Source organism: Prunus persica, chromosome G7 (genome assembly GCF_000346465.2).
Source record: "Prunus persica cultivar Lovell chromosome G7, Prunus_persica_NCBIv2, whole genome shotgun sequence".
Lineage (NCBI taxonomy): Eukaryota > Viridiplantae > Streptophyta > Magnoliopsida > Rosales > Rosaceae > Prunus > Prunus persica.
The window spans coordinates 8,060,746-8,083,744 of NC_034015.1; the positions used below are offsets into that span (position 1 = coordinate 8,060,746).

The following is a 22,999-nucleotide window of genomic DNA, read 5'->3' on the forward strand; positions in this document are numbered from 1 at the left end:
CCTCAACCTAGCAACAATCACTATAGAAATAACTTTATAAAGAGTGCAACATAGGCTAATAGGGCGAAAATGCATCATAGAAACAGGGTTAGCTAATTTAGGAACTAGAGTGATCAAAGTAGCATTCAAACCTTTGACAATGTGAAGCTCCCTGAAAGCTTGAACAACCAGATCATAAATATCATTACCACACATATTCCATGGATTTTGGTAGAAACAGGCAGGAAACCCATCCACTCCAGGGGCTTTGAGACCACCTATATTGAAGAGACTTTTCTTGACTTCACTGATATCAACCCGAGCCACCAAACCATTCAAATCAACATCATTGATACTGGGAAACAGATTAGGCATGGAAAGACCACTGTGATCCCTAGGAGTCATAGCGAAAAGGCCAAGAAAATAATTCACAGCAAGCTCTTTTAAACCCTCAGCCTCCTCTACCCACATATCATTGTCATTTTTCAGCTTTTCAATTATATTTCTTCTTCTTCTAACAATTGTGGTTAGGTGAAAGAACTTAGTATTACGGTCACCTTCTTGGAGCCATTTAACCCTTGACTTCTGTTGCCAAAATAAGGCCTCTTGCTCCAAAACATCATTATATTCTGCAACAAGAGATTCCTCCAACTTACTGAGCGACCTATTAGGCCTGCGATACAACACCCTATGAATACCATTGAGCTGAGCTAGAAGCTTCACTTTTCTGTGCTTTAAATGACCAAAAACAGTCAAATTCCACTGTTTAAGAGGTTCCACCAACCCCCATGATTTATGCAAAGCCGACCCAACCCCTTGTTCCCACTTTGGAGTCACAAAATTTTGAAATTGCTCATGCTTCAACCACATGGCCTGAAATCTAAAAGGTCTACTGTTAGGACAGGAAACCATTCGAGATTTGAGACACATTTTAATGGGGCAATGATCAGACTTGGTTCTTGGAAGATGCTGAACAAAAACATCAGCAAAAGATTGCTTCCATTGAGTATTACACACCGCTCTATCCAGTCTTTCAAAGATTCTTTTATTACTCCAAGTAAATTTAAGCCCCGAATAGCCTAAATCAACCATACTATGGTCATCAAACCACTTCTTAAACCCCTTAAGTCCACATAAATGAGATCCTCCAACCTTATCATCTACATTGAGCATTTCATTAAAATCACCTGCCAGGAGCCAAGGCATCTTATGACAGCTAGCCATAAAATCCAAGTATTCCCACAACTTCTCTATTTTAGCATAACAAGGGCTAGCATAAACACCAGAAAACAACCAAGGCTGTTGACCATGCCAAGAAACGCAAGCAGAAATAGTTTGATCAGAAGTACCAATTCGATTTTCATTCCAGAGGAGCCACATACCACCAGAAAAACCAATAGGATCCATCACCTCAAAACCAGAAAACCCTAAGGATTTGATTACTTTAAGAGCCTTGCTCCCACCAATCCTAGGCTCACAGACAAAAAGAAGATCCATATGATGCAAGTGAATTAACTCCATCATATTAAATTTGAACTTTGTGCAGGCTGCACCACGAACATTCCAACACAAAATATCCATAAAATAAGATAAAAGATATGGATCACCCAGAGGCTTACCCCACAAATCAAGAGCCAACATTCATACCTCCAGCTGAGTTGAAGGTATGATTAGCATCTGTCTCAACCTCTGTGTGAACTTGACCTTCAGAAAGGTCCATCCCTTCCACAGGACCGCAACCATCTGTCATAGCAGAGGCCAGAGAGGCATTATCCACCTCAAGCTCCCGCTCCTCTACTTGCTTATTATTCTCATTTGTAATATTTGGTGGTTGATGACCAAATATATAAACACCCTTACCCTTGGCAAGATTTGACCCCCTACCCAATCATCCAGTTGATCATTCATAGATTCCCCATGAGAAGCCCTTTTTTCACCAAACACCCATGTACCTTTATTCAAACTCCTAACCAAATTATCCCCCTTATCACCCATCATGCTTGAATTAACAGCTGCCCCTTTAGAGCTTAGAGCTACCTTCTTATTTGAGATATCTTGTAAAATAGTTCTAGCCCCAGCTTTAGGAGTTTTCGATTTAGTCCACACCTTCTCACTTACTCCAGAAGTGGCATGAGCACCAACCTGAGCTTGAGGCAAATAAACACCAACACCACATTCCACAACGTTATACCTAAAATCATCTCCAACCTTTCTCCGAGCATCAAACCGAGATGCTTGATGTGAAAGAACCCGCCCCGAATTTTTCAAAACCCGAGGCAAACCCTTTGGAATTCCCGACATCATCCCGATGCCAGGCCCACTTACTAAAGACTGAGACTTCCTGCCGAAATTTCGGCAGAGTCTCCCCTATAAATTGGATATTTCCCAAAATTACAACCTGCATAAAAACGCATTTAATATTCACAACTGGCAGCATGCACAATATAATTTCATGCCGTCCACATACATGGCCTTCGGCCTTCCAATAATTCTAAACCAACTACCAAACGATTCAAATACAAATTATGACTAACATTTAGTCTGCGGCTGCACCTAATAACCTTAGGCTGCCTACGTACCCTCCTTGAGGGATCAAGCCACACGTAGTTCTTCCATAAAACCCAATTCCACACTTAGGAGATACCTTATTTCATTTCTCTGTATTTCACATAATCTCCCCATACGCTGGTACAACCAACGCCACGTATGGGGTCTGTCTCAACGCCCGATAACCTACGCCACGCGAGACCTGTACATCATATCACATAACTCCCCATACGCCGGTACAACCAACGCCACGTATGGGGCCTGTCGACACGCCGGATAACCTACGCCACGTGCGACCTCAACATAATATCACATATCTCCCCATACGCCGGTACAACCAACGCCACGTATGGGGTCTGTCTCAACGCCGGATAACCTACGCCACGCGAGACCTGATCATCATATCACAAATCTCCCCATACGCCGGTACAACCAACGCCACGTATGGGGCCTGTCCCAACGCCGGATAACCTACGCCACGTGGGACCTAATCATCATATCACAAATCTCCCCATACGCCGGTACAACCAACACCACGTATGGGGCCTGTCCCAACGCCGGATAACCTACGCCACGTGAGACCTAATTTTCACTTGGTGGAACTTGTAGTGTAACCTAAATCCGGGGAGGTACCTAAGGTAGTGCGTATAGCACTCCAAACTGACATTCTAGACTCTTTTGTACCCTTGTACAAACATATAAAATTTATAATTATATAAATTAATTCTAATATTGTGTAACCCTCCACAATAGTCTAGCACCCGATAATCCCCCCTAGAAAGGTGAGATTACTCCGGGAGACTCACGGTCAACCAAGGGTCAAACGGACCTGCGGAGCCCACGACCTCCAATTTCCGATCCGAAGGTCCCTATGGGTTTTACAAGGTATAGGACACTCGTCCTGCAAGTTTGGTTTAGATCGGACGGTCGGATCGCTCACGATCGCACGATTTGACGGTTAATATAAAATATAAACTTTAAATTATTATTCGGAACATCCGGGGCTCCGATTCACAATTCGTGAATTCCTACACAACCCTAGAATTATCTAGATTAACATATATTAAATTTGGGACCATCCAACGGTCCCAACCTATCGAACCCGGATGATCGCATAGACGCACAATATGCGATCATCCGTTCGATAGTCAAACGACGTCCGAATTGAGATCAGCGAAATTCTACACACTCGTGACAACCTAAGGATGTCATCGAGACACAGTGCCACTTTTTCTACAGTTCCCACGCGTCGCCACACGCGCGGGCAGCGTGTGGGTGTCCAAAGCGATAAAGCTTCGCCAGAAAATCTCAAAATCACGGCTCCAAATTCCTACCCTAGGTATAACACCCTATTTGGAGCCACTTTTGTTCTTGGACCTACCCAAAAACTGACCGGAAGTGGCCGGAATACCCGATCGCAAAACCGGCCGAATTTCAATTCGAAAATTGAATTGGCTACGCTAAGAATCGATCCAATCCTACCCAACCATCAGCTAGAGCATGCAGAAGGGATGAATTTCCATACCTTGATCGCCAGAAATGGCGGCCGGAGGAGGGAGATCGGCGGCTGTGAAGATCGGGCGACGTCCGGGCGAAAATCGCAATTTTCCGGCGGCTGGAGCGGCGGTCGATGTCGGGGGAGGGCTGGGTCGTGACGCCGAGGCCGAGCCGGTCCTTTTGGCATCGGTCTCGTCCGCAGCCGCGGCCGGTGGCCGGAGATACGAGGAAAGAGAGAGAGAGAGAGGCCGACGGGAGAGAGAGAGAGAGAGAGAGAGAGAGAGAGAGAGAGAGAGAGAGAGAGAGAGAGAGAGAGAGAGAGAGAGAGAGAGAGAGAGAGAGAGAGAGAAATCAGATTTTTATAAAAATCCCATTTCGAAATATTTACGAGTGTGCCACTGGATTTCTTTTGACCATATCTCTCTCGTTACAACTCCGATTCGAGCCCACTATGTGTCTATGAACTCGTCTCAGTACGACCTATCCAAAAATATTAGTCACTGCCCCAAAATCTCTCCGGGTTAAGATATGACTAAAATGCCCTTAAATAATTAAATAATTTAAATAAGGGTTAAATTTGGGGTCGGGGTGTTACATGATGCATAAGACCATTACTCTGCCCATTCAAAACATTAGAGCCATTTTCAGGCCTCCTCCTAAGAGGGACGTTCATCCATGGACCCCGTAGATGCTCCACATCATTGTCAACATTTTCCTTTGCCATAACAGCATTTGAATCCATTTGTTCCAACCCAGAACCAGCACAAGTTCTCCCATTCTCCTTCGTTGATGGCTTCTCTCTCAAAGTACAGTTCTCACGCTTGTGTCCATAGAGCCCACAGAGATAACAAATATCTGGCAGACCTTCATATTCAACATTATACCAAGTTTGATTAATTTGGACAAAGGCATCCAAAGGCTTGGTCAAATCAAGCTCAACACACAACCTAGCAAATTTACCCTTATTTTGACTCGTAGTGAGAGCATCAATCTTAAGAAGCTTACGCAGCAGATTTCCAATTCTTTTAAGAGCCCAGACATCAAAACACTCTAGTTGGATGGCAGCCACTCGAATCCACACCGCCATTCGGGTTATATGAGCTGTTGCAGGGCAAAAACCAGGACGTCATTTTTGAAGAGTCAAGTACTGTCCAGCAATAATCCAAGGGCCCTCAGTAAGCACAAAGTTCATATCTTTTCCAAATCAAATTTGACCACAAAATAGTCATTCACCAAATCAATCAATTTCCAATCACCCTTAAGACTCCACTTTTGTTGCAAACGGTCACGAAGATAATTGTAGGTATGAGATCTACCCAAAAGCTTGATGATTAGAGCGTTCTTCCATGGTTGGCAAAGCCTATTCATCACACGATCAGAGAATTGGATGCTTGGTCCTCGATCCCCACGTGAAGTAACCACATCTTCGTTATCAGTAAGCTCTTCATAATCTGCCTCCAAGGAGTCAACATCACTACCCACATTCTTGGCCAAATTTACTTGATTCATGAGCTTATCACGAAAGCTTCCAGAACCCACAAACTGGGGCACAGGTGCTGGCGGGAGAATTTAAGCAGACGAATCGACCATCGAAACAGGTTCGACTTCGCACACTGAACTGAGTTTCTCCGACGATCGTATCCGCTTAGAAAAGCGGGGGAGTTCCATAAAAACCCCAGGCTGTCCTTCAGCCATGGCTCAAATGAGCACAAAGAGCAAAAAAAAAATGGCGGAGGAACCACCAAATTTGATAGCTCTCAGCTGATGAAACCAGCGAAAAATGGGATCTGTGAAAATTATGGAGCGTGCGTGAGGCGCGTTCAAGAACTGGGCATTTTATGATGTTTTTTAATTTTGCGGAGGTGCAATATTGACTAAGTATGAAAAATGGTTTTCGGAATAATCATTTTCTCAAGATAATTTTTGGCGGCTTTTATTCCTTACACATCAAATAAGAAAACTTGATTTTATGGAATTTTAATATGAAGTATATATTTACTTATGAGCCATCATTTTTAGCCTAAATCGTATTTTGCACTAAAACCGATTTTTCATATTTTGATTTGGTGGGAATTTGATTTTCTAGTATTTTTATTTGAATCCAAATGTGGGGTACTTCCTTATTTACATTGTAAACTTAAGTAAATGGAGTAATATAAAAATAAATGAAAGTAAAAGGACAAAGACATTTACTTAAGTGTTGAAAATGGAAATAAGGTATAGAGAAAAAAAAATCAGTAATTTTTTTGGTATTTTTTTCCTTTTTTTTCTTTTTTTTATTGCACAAAAATTGGCTACCGTTGGATTGCTGGAAAAAATCTAATCGGAGAGCCCAGCGCGCGCCACGTGGACGATTAAAAAAAAATTGGATGCAGGGCTGACGTAAGCCTTGCCCTCGGGCCAGCCCAGTCTGCTGGGTCCCACCATCTGCCGGGGCTTGCTTTTGTTGCTGGAAACCACTTTTTTGCCTAAACACCCCCCCCCCCCCGCCCAGCCCAATGGATGTCCACCTTAGTTGCTTAAAATGCTGATGGTGATTTATTTGATATACGTAATCATGTTATAGGATCAATAAAAATCTAGCCCGACAGTTTATTGGTATTGGATTATTTATCAATTTTCTTTATTGAAAATAAATTATGTTCTGAAGGCTTACGCCCCGCATAGCACGAATAAAAACGCTTTGCCTCTACGCCTCGCCTTTCAAAACATTGATTTGAATACATGTCTGCCTAGGAAACTTAGTTTAAAAGATGATCCATGCATAAAAAAAATATAGTAAAAGTTGCACCTAGAATGAATCCAGGATTCTAACATCAGAAATATTTAAAACATAACAATTAACACCATTAAAATTACAAAGCGACTAAGTATCAAGATATCCTACAGCAAATAGTGGTCCATTTACATAGCAAAATGTGATAACTGAGCTCTCTGCATCCCTCTTTAAATGACATAACTTTGCCTAATCAACATCTGAAAATGTGAACTTTCAGTACAATGTCATTTCTCTCGATGAGCTCAAATATACAAACATCTCCTTCCATCAAACCATTTTCCGTCACAAATTCACGCCAGCCACCAGAAAGTTCAGCTCCTGATTGTTTAGTATGACCAATCAAATTCACAGCCCATGATCTCTCTCTGACCTGAAGAGTCACGGTTTGCTTCCTATTTTTGACGAAACTCCAGGCAAATGTAACTGGTACATGCTGCATAAGATGGATATATGGAAATGAAACTCTATACAAACCTAGTGAGTATCAGTAAATCATTAACGGAGGTGATTTAGAACTAGTACATAGACAACATATATATAATTATATATATATATGTGGCTGAAGAAATTTCACTCACACTATTCCTGAAGAAATTTCAAGAACACAGCAAACTCATACCTGAAATCAGGTCCTATATATGGCTTAGTAGCAGGATCATGTTGGAAACAATGGTCGTCATCTCCCGTCTTGGGAATAACCTGGTAAATTTTAAAATAATAATAATAATTGAAAAACAGCAACAAAAGTCCAAAAATGAAATACCCAGTAAACCCTATAGAACACTTGTTAATGGTAATTCCCTCTAATTAGCTCTGTTGAGCTATAATTAAAGACAGAAGTACTTTCAACTAGCTTCAACTAGTAATTCCAGCCAACAGTAACTAGTAACTTGTAACTTGTAATTCCAGCCACATATTGTAGCTTCAACTAGAACTTTCTAATAGCTTCAATTAAGTTGGTGACTAGTGTTAGCTTGTAAAAATTATCATAGAAAATTCTGCCTAGCTTGTAAAAATCTCCACCAAATGTGCATTATTTTTCAACACTGGGACCATCCATAATTATTTTTCAACACTGCAACAAACCCTTTGGCTCTGTAGATAGATAGAAAGATTTCTTCTTGTTATACTTTCATCTATATGAGACTTGGTTTCTGATTTTCTCCATGCATAAATTTTGCATTCAGAACAAGATGGAACACTCACAAACTCATTCTAGCATGATTTTGTTCAGATTTTTCCTTTTTTTATGGTGGACCGCATGTCTGCAATCTGCAACACTATCCACTTCTGGAAATGAATCTGATCGCCTGGCATTGCTAGACTTCAAGAAAAGAATAACTCAAGATCCTCTCCGTATCATGAGCTCATGGAACGATTCCATTCATCTCTGCAGTTGGCTAGGCGTTACGTGCAACCCTGCCACGAAAAGGGTCATGGTTTTGAACCTGGAAGCTCAAAAATTGGTAGGCTCCTTATCTCCTTCTTTGGGAAATCTTACTTATCTTACTGGAATCAACCTGATGAACAACAGCTTTCATGGTGAAATTCCTCAACAAATCGGTCGCCTACTGAGCCTGCAACATCTCAACCTGTCTTTCAATTCCTTTGGTGGGAAAATTCCATCTAATATATCTCACTGTATGCAACTAAGCGTACTCAGTCTTAATTCCAATAAGCTTTTTGGGTCAATTCCTAACCAACTCAGTTCATTGTTGAATTTAGTTGGTCTAGGTCTTGGTCTTAACAATCTCACTGGAACTATCCCACATTGGATTGGAAACTTTTCATCTTTGGAAAATTTTGTGCTTGCTATCAACAATTTTCAAGGAAGCATACCCCATGAACTTGGGCGTCTAACAAACTTAAGAAGATTTGTACTATGGGATAATAATCTGTCTGGTATGATCCCTACTTCAATCTATAATATTTCATCCATATACTACTTCACTGTTACTAAAAACCAGCTGCAGGGAGAGCTACCGCCTAATGTGGGAATTACTCTTCCTAATCTTGAAGTATTTGCCGGTGGGGTCAACAAGTTCACTGGAACTGTTCCTCTGTCATTGTCCAATGCTTCAAGACTTCAAGTGCTTGATTTTCCTGAAAATGGTCTCACTGGGCCAATCCCCGCTGAAAATCTTGCAACTTTGCAGAGCTTAGTTAGGCTCAACTTTGATCAAAATAGACTAGGAAGTGGGAAAACTGGTGACCTGAATTTTCTCAGTTTCCTAGCTAATTGTACTAGTCTTGAGGTGTTGGGTCTTAATGATAATCATTTTGGAGGAGAATTGCCAGCATCAATCGCCAACCTTTCTACCCAGCTTAAAAGGCTTACTTTGGGGACCAATTTGATACATGGAAGCATCCCTAACGGCATTGGAAATCTTATAAACTTGACCCTTCTGGTAGTGGCAGAAAACTATTTGGGTGGTAGTGTCCCTGATGTAATCGGGAAACTTCAGAAGTTACAGGGTGTTGAGTTGTTTGCTAACCAATTTTCTGGGCCAATTCCGTCCTCCCTAGGTAACTTGACTTCATTGACAAGGCTCCTCATGGAAGAGAATAAGTTTGGGGAAAGTATACCACCAAGTTTCGGGAACTGCAAAAGTCTACAGGTACTTAACCTTTCAAGTAACAATCTAAGTGGCACCATTCCTAAAGAGGTTATTGGGCTTTCATCCCTTTCAATTTTTTTATCCATATCTAACAATTTTTTGACTGGTTCGCTACCATCTGAAGTGGGTGATCTGAAAAATATTGGGGAGTTAGATATTTCAGAAAACAAGTTATCAGGTGAAATCCCAGGAACCCTCGGCAGGTGTATTAGTTTGGAGCGTCTTCATTTGCAAGGTAATAAACTTGAAGGATCAATTCCCCAAACACTAAAAAGTTTAAGAGGCTTGGAAGAAATAGACATTTCACGTAATAACTTATCAGGGAAAATTCCTGAGTTTCTAGGAAATCTTGGATCTCTTAAGCATCTCAATATTTCTCATAACAATTTTGAGGGTGAATTGCCTAGAGAAGGGATCTTTTCAAATGCAAGTGGTGTCTCAATCCTTGGAAATAATAGGCTATGTGGTGGAATTCCAGAATTCCTTCTTCCTGCATGCTCTAGCAAAATGCGCCATTCACCTCGAGGATTACTTGCCCCAAAAGTATTCATCCCTATAAGTTGTGCACTAGCATTTTTAATTGCTCTGTCATTCTCCTTTGCTGCTTGTTCATATGTGAAAAAGTCAAGAGATAGACCAGTCACTTCGCATTCTTATACGGATTGGAAATCAGGTGTTTCTTACTCTCAACTCGTTCAAGCAACTGATGGGTTCTCTGTGAACAATCTGATTGGCTCGGGAAGTTTCGGTTCTGTTTACAAAGGAGTATTCCCTAGTGATGGAACGGTAGTTGCTGTTAAGGTATTAAACCTTCAACAAGAAGGAGCTTCCAAGAGTTTCATTGGTGAATGCAAAGCGTTAAGAAGCATAAGGCATCGTAATCTTCTCAAGATCGTAACTGTCTGCTCCAGTATTGATAATCAGGGCAATGACTTCAAAAGTCTAGTTCTGGAGTTCATGGAAAATGGAAGTCTAGACCAGTGGCTTCATCCAAGAGATGATGAACAATCTCAGCCTAAGAGATTAAGCCTCATCCAAAGACTCAATATCGCAATCGATGTTGCTTCTGCACTAGATTATCTGCACCACCACTGTGAAACGGCCATTGTTCATTGTGATCTAAAGCCAAGCAATGTACTTCTTGACGAAGATATGGTAGCCCATGTTGGTGACTTTGGTTTAGCAAGGTTCCTCTTACAAGCATCAAATGATCCCACCAAAACTCAAACCATGTCAGTTGGGCTAAAGGGTTCCATAGGCTACATTCCTCCAGGTATAAATTTTAAAATCCTCACTTCCTAATAACTTTTTGATAAAAAAGATTGCTGACTCTTTTTGCTGGACAAGAATTATCAGAAAATTTTGAAATATATAAGATAAATTCTAAAGGTCCATCAACTACAACATCCTAATGTATGCATTGACATGCAGAGTATGGCATGGGAAGCCAAGTTTCCATAATGGGAGATATTTACAGCTATGGGATACTGTTGCTAGAAATGTTCACAGGAAAAAGACCAACCGATGACATGTTCAAAGATGGTTTAAGCATTCACCAATTCACAGCCATGGCTTTGCCTGACCATGCCATGGACATAGTTGAGCCTTCATTGCTGCTTGAAACAGATGACGAGGAGGATGATGAAGAACACGACGTCGAATATGAAATTGACATACAAGAAAGACCCATAGCGAGGTATATGGATCCCAGCCCAGACAAAGTAAAAAGATTGGAGGAATGCGTGGCTTCAGTGATGCAAATAGGGATCTCATGCTCAGCCGTATCACCGACAGAGCGGATGCTTATGGATGTTGTCGTCAACAAAATGAATGCAGTTAGGGGCTCATATCTCAATTATTTAACAACAAGAAGAAGAAGATGATGATGATTGCAATGTAAAAGAAAATATTTTAATGTAATATTTTATCTCTGGTTAGCACATGATCTACTGCAATGTAAGCCTATCTATGTCAAGATATGTGAACTTATCATTTGAAAAGAGAAAAGTTAGTGTACACAAACTATAACGTGGTAAACTTGACCGTGCTAAGAGGCGGAAGGTAACCAATTTGATGGAAAAAATCCTCAATCTCTTAAAGGCCTTTGAGTAACCTGCCCACCAATCTTCAACCTTTTGTACATTCCTACTAGGGGTGGGCGCGGTCCGGTTCGGTTCGGTTCTCACCTCAAACCGGAACCGAAACCGGTATTATTTAACCGGTCCGGTTTGGTCCGGTTTAGGCAAAAAAAATTTCAAAAACCAGCCGGTTCGGTTCTAACCGGTTTCGGTCCGGTTTTGAACCGGATTATTAATTTTTTAATTTTTTTTAAAAATTTTTTAAAAAATTTTTTTTTTAATTTTTTTTATAAAAAAATTATAATAAATAACTTATTTTTTTAACTTAAAAATGAACAAATAATCCAATTCATACATTTAAAAATTTTTTGAAGTTGAACTTGGAAAATTAGTGATTATAAAAGTTAAAATATGGCATTAGATTTTAAAATTTTGTAAAAATATAAATATAAAATATATGATCGGTCCGGTCCGGTGCGGAGAGATGTAAAACCGGAACCGGTTCGGTCCGGTTTGTTGACTTTTTTGGTCAACCGATTTTTTTTCCGGTTTTTTTTCACCGATTCAGTTCGGTGTTCCGGTTTTCCGGTCCCGATGCCCACCCCTAATTCCTACAGTACAAGAAACAAAATTCTATATATACTAAAACCCAATGCAACTAAACACTGTAGCTAAGCACAGTAAAATTACGAAAATGCCTTCTATTTTTACTGTTTTTCAAACTCATTTTTCTCATCAGCACAGTGAAATTACGGTTTTACCCTTGGTTAATCGCTTTGTGTGTTCCCCGTTTTGCCCCCCCTCTCCTTCGATTGTAACCGCTTGCCTTTCGTTCTATCAGATGCTGGGTTCGCTTCTAACCAGGTTGGTTGGCCTGGTTGCGGGGCAATGATGGAAGAGGTCGGTCTGCTGTTGGAGATTATCTGGAGGCTTCGATTTTTATAGGAGTGGCGTGCGTTGGTCTTCTTCTTCAGATCGAACTCCAGCTTTCTCTCTGTTTCAGTCTCTTTCTCTCACTGATCTGTAAGTGAATTTTGCTTCATCTTTCCATTCGATTTTTGTTGCTTTTCTTTTTCATTTTTGTTGTTACTAATATCTTGGATCTTATTTGATTAAACTATAAGACCTGTTTTAATTTGCTGCCCTAAAAGTCCAAATCCCTAATTTTCCTCATAGTGGGTCTGTGTTATTGATTTGCAAATTTTATCCAAATACTGAAATTGATTTGATTGTGTTATCATTTTGATGAAATCATGTTAAACAATTTAGTTATTAGATTACTATATGATTGCTTTTGATAAGGTTTTCTGTTTGGTTATTAAAAATTAGTTGGTAAACCCTGAAAATCGGTATTTGGATATGCCGGTTCTTTTGTTACAGGGTTTAGGATAGCTCTGTTTTGGTAAGCAGGATATGCTGCTATTTGGGTTGCTCTGTTTAAAGATATGTTCGTTCTTTTACTACATGGTTTTAATTCAAATTCGTTCTTATACTGGTTTATGGGACTGGGGATTTGAATTTGATAATTTTTGTTTTGGTAGGGGAAAGAAAATTTGGGAGTGTGATTCTGGGAACTGATTGCAATGTTTTAGCATAGTTGACTTGAAGAAGACTGGTTTGGGAAATATGTGGGATTTGAAAATCTGACTTCTAAATTGGAATTATGTTTGTGGACATTAGTGATGACGAGAAAGAATTCAGAAAAGTTAAAATTCAGAATTTTTTTGTTTGTGGGTTTGATTTACCAAGCAGATTTTTGCGTTGAATGGAAACTTATTGAAAACTTAAAAAGTTTGTATATCCTAATTTCAGAATGCAGAGTTTGGTTCTTTTGTTTTTTTCCTTTTCATGGGCTAATAATTTGGCCATGCTTCTACTCTTTGCAGTTGCTAGGGACTGGAATGGATACGCAGGATACATCTCCTTCAGTGTTGCTATTCTTTGACAAGGAAAGATTTATATTTAATGCTGGAGAGGTAAGGAACTCAATTACATACATTTACATCTGGTTAGTTTTGTAATATTAAAAGTAAAGTGATGATTCAATTATTGTCTATGAAATAGTAATTAGAGTTCAATGATAAACCTGTTGTTAAGTAATATAGTGTCTCCTACTTTGCAACTCTCACTGCAGGGATTGCAACGGTTCTGCACAGAGCATAAGATTAAGTTATTATAGGTATAAGATATCTGAGATCCTTACCCATTAGGTAGTTAAGACCAAAAGTGGGGCTCTATATATACGCCTCGTGGTTAGCAAGAGAGAGTGAGTGGTTTTAAAGGGTGTCAATGGCCTTTGAATTTTACTTAAATAAGATTAAAGTTATGTGCTTTCAAGTATTTGTGAGCTCTCTGTATCTGGGTTTTGAGCAAAATGACTTTATTGATAAAGCTTTGATTTGCAGTGTATATTAATGGAGTAATAGGAACTGCTGACTGATGCAGTTTTGCATGTCCTTGGTTAATGCATTTATGTTTGCTCTACACAGATGATAAATTTTTAGGAGAAATGGAGACTTAAGGAGAGAAGTTATGGATCTGATAACGGTTTAGGGTTTAGGGTTTACTATCTCTAATTTTTGGATCCAAATGGAATTTCTTTGATTACATATGCTGTTTCTCCAAAGCACCAATGAATAAAGCATTTAGATTTGATGGGTTTGATGTGAATGGTATGAATAAAAGCGTTTAGATTTGATGGGTTTGATGTGAATGGTATGAATCTCTCTCTCTCATTTTGGTTTGGGATTTTTGATTTATTTGTGAATTAATTTTGTTGGGTTCAATGAAATTATCAGCCAGCTGCAGTTGACTTGGTGTAAATCACGTATTTGGTCTACTTAAGTTCTTTATCGTTTCTGCCCAAAAAAAAAAGTTCTTTATGGTAATTTATGAAGCATTTTGATTCTGTTTTCTGGCGTTTTCCTTTGTTTCTCCAACTAATAGATGTAGGGGTTTTCTTTTATTTTTGGTTCACCAAATGGTTTTCATCTATTCTGATTTTCTAATTTTTTATATGAGATGTGCAGTTGTTGCGGCTCTTAATCCTTCAATCTTCTCCATCTTACTTCGAAAGTTCACATTACTTTGGTTGTTTTTGGGTCTTTCTGTTAACTACTTTGAACATGCATTTTAAGTTCAATTTTTGTCGGCTTGGCATTTCCCTTTTTTAAGAATCTATTTCAATGAAGGCATTCAAGTTATATTACTCAGTTAGTTGGAGTTTACAGCAAGACATTCCATTTGAGTTCATTAAATGTCAAACTGCATAAAATAAGTAAGATTCATGGTTTTAAAAAAATGGGACAAGGTTTTGCAATCATTAAGGATCTTATTGTTATTGGAATAGCTCCAAGAGATCAAGGTTCCAAAAAGGAGTAACATACATTTGGAAAGGTGTTTCACCCATGATCCTACGGCTGTGTCTGCAATTTTTGTTGGCCTGGCATTTCCCTTTTTTCTAATCATGCCTACCAAATGATTGTTCTGATATGAGGATTAAGGGTGCAATAAATTATTTTTTTTATACCACTGAAGTTGGGATTTTTGAAGAAAATATCTATATCTTCGTTTTGCAGTTTCAACCATTTTGGATTTCTAACTGTCTTTATGAAGATGTTGATTCTTTCTTATATTCATGTCACAAATTAGTGGCATGCTCCTCAAGAGTTTTTTTTTTCATTATTATTTTACGTGCTTATTCTCCTTGAATATTTAAGCTCAAAATAGTTAAACTGCCATCTGAAATTTTATTAATTGAGTTGTGTGTTTTCTGGATATTGTTAGCAAAGTAAAACAAATGAACAAATTTCCTTTTCTCTCCATCTCTGCTTTCGCTTACCTAAATTGCATTTTTTTTTTTTTTGGCATCCACATATTGTTTCACTTTAGTTTATGATTTTTTAAAGCATGAACATGATGAACATGACTTGCAAGACACCCTGCACTTCCTTTTTTTTCTTAGGTAACGCTCTGATTTCAGTTCTGGGTTTCATGAATGTCTAATCATGTTTTCCTTTGTACTTGGATTTTGCTGTGCATTTCATATTAGTTTTTAGTTGTATGGATTCAATTTAAGTTTCATGCTTCATGATGTGTAATGTTAGAATTCTTTTGTAGTTAGACTGTTAGAATCCTGAAATTTAAGTATTTGCTTAAAGTTGGTTGGTTGGTTGTATTTTGAGGCTATGTAATTATGTGGTTGTTGTACTTCATTCTAATTACTGTTTATTTTATTATTATTTTTTTTCAGTATGAATCACAGTTAGGCAGTCATCCAATTGCTTCAGGTATGACTTATGAAAATTAAAAAGTTATTCAAATCTACATGTTGTATTGAAACTTTGGAATTTTATCTCAACAGATTCAATTGTCTCTCACCTCTCTGACGTATAAGCAATCACTGAAGCAAAGAAGCGAAGATAACTTTCAGGTTAATGTTTCTTCATTTTGATTTATTGACTTTTTCTTTTTTCGTTTGTGTTGCCTCAAAATTCCTTCACAAAATTCGACTTGCCTCTAGTACTACGTGTTTCCTGCTCTCTTCCTTATGTTGTTTTCCCCCTGATTTAATCTCAGGCTTCCATGAAATTTTGATTGTTTCAGGTGAGCTTGGGTACGAAATCCAAATACGAGAAGCAGTCGTTCGCCCAAATTGTTTAACCATTCTTCGCTTTAAAGGTATATTCATGATTGCCTCTCTATTCCTTATACTCTCTACTATTTTTTTTGGTACTGATTTCTTTATTTTTGTAATGTTTGTTTGCTCATCATTTCTGCATTTTCATGTTTGTATTTTTCTTTTCTTCCACAACCTTTTCCTTCAGATGAACACAGAATTTAAAATATGTTTACTTTCATATTATTCATATCTTAAAAGTAAAGAAAAACATTGAGTTCTTATTTAATTTCGTTATTTTGTGTTTCTTCGATTGGAAAACCATTTATAACTTTTTTATTAAAATGTAAAATTATATTATTCCTATTTATACATAATTAGATGTTTATGATTATTGTCATAACTCAATTTTCCCCATTCATCAACATTAACACTTGCTATTTTCCCACTTTTTTATAACAGAGTCAAGACCTCCATCAAAGAGAAGAAAAGTCATGAAGAAATTGCAAAACAAAGCCCAACGAATTAAACAACGTGCTGCTCAAAACTATTCAAATTTTGCTATTTTAATAGCTCCTTCCCACTATTAACATCTCAATGTATATACAAACATGTATACTATTTTAACATAACAAGTAGCCTGTAAAATATGTGATTTCCTTTTTTTCCACTTATACTTCCTTAGTTAAGCATAATGCTACGAGTTAAATCTCATTGTATATATAAACAATTTTATTTTGTCTACGTAATTTCAAAACCCGCAGCATCGCGCGGGCTTTATTGCTAGTATAATCTGAATTCCTTAACCTTAATTTTGGGAATTTCTCATTCTGGTGGACTAACCAATTTCAAGAGAAGGACCAAGAGAGCAAGACACACCATGTTCATAATTTGTGGTGCAATCAGTTTCAACTTTAATTATGGGGTTTCTCCTTTTCGCAACTCGATCAATTGCTACTCCACCATGGCCTGTGTTTCCCCAAAATTACAGAAAAAAGAACAGAATCTGTGTAAGTTACAATGACATAATGAGCATATATTCACAAATGAACAGATTTACCTGGTGACGGGCAATCTTCAGCGTTGTTGGTGCGATTAAAAAAAAAAAACTTCAAATAAACGTTCATTGCAGTCAATCAACACAAAAACACACATATCACCGACTTTCAAATTATTGTCCCTTGCAAACGCCAACCAGCCACGCTGGAATCGAGCTATTGAAGTTTCATACTTGAATTCGACAAGCCAAGTTCTTCCATCTAAAATCTTAAGGATTATGTTACGTGCAGGCTGCTTGACAAGATGTCTCCTTGCAAACTTGGATGGCAAATGCTAAAGCAAAAAGGAAATTAGGAATATATATATATATAGAGCTTCCATTGAGGGATTTCTCAAATAAGTTATTTGAGGGACACCCCTTGTAGGCCCCACTCCGGATTGTATTTCACTAATCCAAACAGTCTATTTTGTACATACTCATTCAAAGATCATCTCTACAAAAAATTACTTGAATCCAATATCATTTGACCACTCATTTGAGTTATTGAAATTTTAGTACTTTCTTGAAGCACCGTGTTCGTTGATTTTGTAATACATAATTGGATGTCGAAACGGTTTCCGATTTGTCTAATTTTTTGTAAAGATGATCTATGAATGAAGAACTTAAAAATAGATGGTTTGGATCATTGGGGAAAAAATTGTAGGGTACCCTAAAGGGCGTCCCTCAATAAAAGGGGATATATATAAGATTTTGTTTTTTGTTTTTTGCTCTTTGAGAGGGAACTATCTATGCTTAATCTTTTCTCACACTGATATCTAGAAATAGGAGTTACCAGAGTGTTATATGGAAAGCTTACCAGGTAACCACGGTGGATATAAACCGGTGGAATGGCAACCAAGAAATAAGGATATTCAGATTTGAAAGCATTGGCTCTCTGAAGAGCCAGAGCTTTTTCACTTTTAGTCAATGGATGCGTCCTCCCAAGGACATCAGGTGTTCGTTTAACGAATATTTGATTGCTAGATGAGCCTCCAAAATCTTTCTTTGTTGGCATATCATTCTCTCCTGTTAGAATAAGGTTGTATCGTAATTTGTTTTGGTAGAAAACATAATATAGGTAAAGAATACAAGACCAAATATAACATTACGTACTTTTGATTTCTCCTCTGGCATGGCCTGACTCATCATCATCATCTTCAGAATCAGAATCAGTTTCTTCCATCCCGGGCTTAGGATATTAAATTTCTGTAGCAGTTTTATCAAATATAAACACATGGAAGTTGGAGTTCCCTTCATATCCAAAGACTAGTCAATTACCATAGTCAAGAGAGCACAACTTTGAGAACTCTGGCCAACCCTTGTCAAACCAAACCCAACCATCCTTGGATCTTCTGAGTTCTATTTCCATTTCTGCACCACTTGGAAGCTTAAGATGTACTGGTGTTTTTAGAAATCCTATCTAGAATGATCCTGAAGAAATGGGGTATGGAAGGTGGACTGTCATGAAGAGAAGCCTTGTCTGAAGTAACTCTATCTAAAGCTTGGTTGAGTTTTATGGGAAAGCTTGCAATTGGATGTATAAAAACTTTAGTGCTGGAATGAAGAAGAATAAAAATCTGCTATGTTCTAGTCTTGCAGAAAAAATCTGCTTTGTTGTCGTGAGCATGTCGTGAAGAGAAGTGACTCGACCGAGTTGATCTTAGCTCACTACACTCGAGAAGGAATCTAATAATTTCAATCAACTCAACAGTCACTACTTTATTGGTTTTTATTCATGTTTTTATAGTTAGCTCTTCATTTTCTTTTCTCTTTTGAGATATAGTTATTTCTTTCATTTATCAGTTAATTAATTGAGATGCCATTGAGGCCATTTACGTATGTGAAAAAGCCACCCAAATCCATCACCCTCTCTGTCAAAAACTCAAATGGTCTTGTGTTCACTTCTCCATTCGCTGGCTCAAATGGAAAACCAATGGTTCAATACTTGTTGTCCACTAATTTACGCGCCGGATCACAATAAGGGTTCATATCAATGGTATAGAATAAACCTCACAAGTTACAAACCATAAATCTAGGCACAAATCATGAAGCAATAGTAATTGGAACAACAAAATGCCTTGCAAATCTATCATATAAAACCAAAACACTGCTTAAATCTGCCTGGCCAAAAGACACAGAGTTGCTGACCTGAACAATGGTGATGGTGATTTCTGGCTGAATTCTGAAGTAATATTGATCATGGAAAGCATTTTTCATATGTTCTCATGTTTGAATAGAATTGGCTGTTAAGTTAGTGTACCGGGTAAAGGTTTGTCCAAAGAGAGAATTTTCAAAAAGCCTGAGCTTTAGCAGAGGATTATTCTCTATGGCTATGCACTGGACAAAGAATCTGCCTATATGTTCAACTGATGACACATAGGTGTCTTCTCCGTTGAACAAAGTGAAGTTTGGCACTTTAAAACCTGGGGATAGAGGCATTTGATCAATATAAGCTGGATATGGCTTCCTGTAGGTGGGCCTTTCTCCTTTTCTAGCCTCGGACTCCATCATTTCTCTGATCATTCTCTGTAGTGCTCCCATGTCATTTAAGGCGTTGACTGGATGTAGATTCCGACCTAGTTCTGGCTGATTGTGCTCAGCCCTCTGTTCCATTCTGTATGGTCTGGGCATGACTTCCTCCCTATATTCCTCTTTCTCTTCAAAATCTGGATGATTTCTCCAGTTTGCCCCCGGCCTGTTCCTGTCATTGTTGGCAAAAAGGTTGATTCCCCATCTGCCTCTCCTGCCTCTTGCTAGTGGAGGAAATGGATTAGGCTTCATCCTTCTAGGTCTGTCGCAACACGGCTAGTTGCTCAGGCAGAAGTGCTACTGGCTGATCGCGTGGGACCACTGGTCGTGGAATAGGTGGAGGTTCTGCCTGGATTTCTCCATATCATGGTATTCCAGCTATCTATGCAATGAGAGGATTCTCTTGTTATGGCCATGCCAGTCATGGTGGAGGTCCAAAAAAAGAAATGCCAAGTCCGAAAAAAGACAACAGAACGTTGGACTTTGATTTCTGCTTGGATAGCTGGCTCTGAACTGGGCTGAATTGGATGTTTCTATGCTAGATTGAATCGTCAACACCTTCAACCGATAGGTTTCAGCTTGAAATCGATACCAATGTTTGAGTTTGGCAGAGCTTCGATTTATTTCAAACCCTTGAAGGCTTTTTGAAAAGGCAGAATTGGGGCCTCTTTAATCTGAAAATGGCAGAAGTGGTTGAATTGATGATCACTGAGCTGGAGCTGCACTGTAGTACCTGTTGTGCTTGATCAAGGTTTTCTGTAAATTTGTTGAGGTTTTCATATTGTAAAAAACCTGGACTCTGCTTCACTTGGTTTGTGCTAAACCAAATTTGTAACGAGAGAAATCTCGCTTCGTAAAACTGTTTATCTGAGCTGAACTGAAATCAGAGATTTGAATTCTGGCTGATTTGTTTCTTGCGAAACAAAGGGCTTTGGTTGCTTCAGTGTCTGAAGGCTTTTGAGATCAATTGATCTTTTTAAATTTGTCAGTATGAATTTGAGAGTTTTTGTCTTGATTGATTTTTTTGGCTGCCTTTTGATTTGTTCACCTCCTCTCATATCTATTGAAAATGCTAGAGTGGGGTTTTTAATCTTTAATAATGGGCGGCAGATCTTTCAAAAAGATCTTCCCTTTTAAATACCACAAAAAGGGAAGTTATTATTTTGGCAGAGAAGAACCATTAACAGTCAGTTTTCATGGTGGTCTTTTCCTTGCTTTTTCCTAAACGAAAACCAACTCTTCTTGTTCTCTGTTTGTTCCTTGTAAAAACACAATCCGCCATGATGGTCAATTTACTTTTCCTGGTGAACAACTCCCTTGCTCCCTACTTATCTCTTGAAACTGTAACTTGCTTATCTCTTGGAAATATAACCTGCTTTGGTGCAGAGCTTCTCTGTATATGGAGAGAGGATTTGATCTTCTTTCCGTGGCTAAAAAATGGAGAATAAGTTCTCCTGTAAGACCTATCTTTATTAACTTCCCATAACTTCTTCTGTGATAGTTGAAAATTTTGGCTTTTCTAAAGTCAGAAAGTCACGTGAGGCTCTTTTGAGAAAACATTTTTTAGTAAAAAAAGATCTGCTGGCTTTCTTTGAGGGTTGAGATCAAGTGATGAGAATTTTTCAGAGGCTGGGCTTAATCCAATTTTTGGAGGTTTTTTATCTGCTTGGTATTAAGTTACCATTAAATGGCAATCTTAACTGTAGTTTTCGTGTTTTTAAACCTCTGCCATTTTCCCTTTACAGAAGTATGGGCTTCTAAAGTCACTTGGACTGATTTCTGGAGATAAGGCCCATACTTTTGTTTTCTGATATGGGCCAATTTTTAAATGGCAATCTTAATTGTAGTAAAGAAAAGATGCCACCATCGTGAGATCAGATGACAGAATTTGACTTGAGAGACCCAATGACAAAATTTGGCTTGGTATTGCATAACATACAAGAATTGTTTTTGCAGGTCATTTGATTTTGTGTTTTGGTATGTGAACCAGGCTAATTATATTTCTAGAATTGTAATAGTTGATTTGTATTCAGCTTTTCACATAAAGATTTGACCCATCATTTGGTTCTACATCTCAGAAGACATTGCCTATGTCTGGACGCTACTGAAATAATGTCCTTGGCTGGCTGCTATGCTAACTGGCTTTTGGCAGCATTTCACACCTGAGCTGTCCAGGTTGCAAGGGAGAAGCCATACCAATACGCTTGATATTAGATTTTCAAATTCTTGAAACTACAACTCAAAATTTATAAATAGTAGACACTTCAGAAACTGAACAATATATACCTCACATTTATGTTTTGAAATTATCTGCTTCAAAATACATAGACGAAGCTAGCAAGTCCTTAAATGTGGAAAACTATTCACTCAAAATTTACATTTAAGTAAATGGTAATACAAGAGGGATAATTAGTTACACCAAGCTGAGATATATTGTGCATTTGCAAGAACTTCTTCTCTCCTTGATTCCTTGCGAAAAATCATGGCAAAATGCTTTTGACAAACATGTGAGCCTCAAAGCCGCTGCCCCATTTAAATATAAAAGGGATGCAGTCATCCGAACCCCATGGGACAATGCCCTTGAAGCATTTGAGGCCTCATTGGAGGCTTTCAAAACGAAGGTAGATTTGTTTCTCCCGAAGTCCAATGTGGTGATGCTCAAGCTAGAGGACGCCATGTCAGCTTTGAATTTGAGTTGAACCCTAACCAGTCCCTTTTCATGCATGCACTTTAATCTGTAGTTTACTTTACATTATGATAAAAATACAAGTCGTCCACGTTGGCAATCCACGACTCACTAAAGCAGCCAATCAGGGACATTTCCCTCGATTTTTATTTATTTATATTTTCTCTTATCCGATAATTAATCATCGGTACTATCACCTTGCTTATTTTCTATTATACTATAGCCCCCCGCCCCCCAAACTCTTCCACCTTATATATAAATCAAATACCCAATCTTCTCTTTTAACTTTCTGCAAATCCCACCCACCCCACCCCATTGCACCCACACATCACCGTCGTATAACCCACCTCTCTCCCTCTCCCAATCATTTTCTTCATCACAGCACAGTTAGCACCCAAAAAATTTTTGATGAGCTAATCTAATAGAAGACCTACTAATTTCACTAGAAAATAGACAAAATGAAGACCCATATGTGTCTAACTAATGAGAAGATCCAGTAATTTCACCGAAGAAGAAAAAAATAGAAATTTAAACATTCAAACGCATTAAACGTTACAACACATTAAACATGAGATATATGAAGTTATGAAGCCATTAAAGTCAAAAGCCATGAGAGATATGAACCCAAA

At 38.4% G+C, this 22,999-nt stretch overlaps 3 protein-coding genes across 3 annotated transcripts; 2 read left to right on the plus strand and 1 right to left on the minus strand.

The window, feature by feature from the left end:
- Window positions 7,955–11,330, plus strand: LOC18770475 (putative receptor-like protein kinase At3g47110). Its single transcript, XM_007203281.2, has 3 exons — window positions 7,955–8,464; window positions 8,537–10,693; window positions 10,852–11,330. The coding sequence occupies exons 1-3, from the start codon at window positions 7,969–7,971 to the stop codon at window positions 11,301–11,303; spliced, it is 3,105 nt and encodes a 1,034-aa protein (XP_007203343.2). The 5' UTR covers window positions 7,955–7,968; the 3' UTR covers window positions 11,304–11,330.
- LOC109950280 lies at window positions 12,326–16,905 on the plus strand. Its single transcript, XM_020568787.1, has 5 exons — window positions 12,326–12,521; window positions 13,385–13,474; window positions 15,751–15,787; window positions 16,104–16,178; window positions 16,579–16,905. Exons 2-5 carry the CDS (start codon window positions 13,400–13,402, stop codon window positions 16,704–16,706), a joined length of 315 nt encoding a protein of 104 aa, XP_020424376.1. The 5' UTR covers window positions 12,326–12,521; window positions 13,385–13,399; the 3' UTR covers window positions 16,707–16,905.
- On the minus strand, window positions 17,812–18,443 carry LOC18770376. Its single transcript, XM_020568786.1, has 2 exons — window positions 18,269–18,443; window positions 17,812–18,181 (listed from the first exon to the last, which is right to left on the minus strand). The coding sequence occupies exons 1-2, from the start codon at window positions 18,336–18,338 to the stop codon at window positions 17,826–17,828; spliced, it is 426 nt and encodes a 141-aa protein (XP_020424375.1). The 5' UTR covers window positions 18,339–18,443; the 3' UTR covers window positions 17,812–17,825.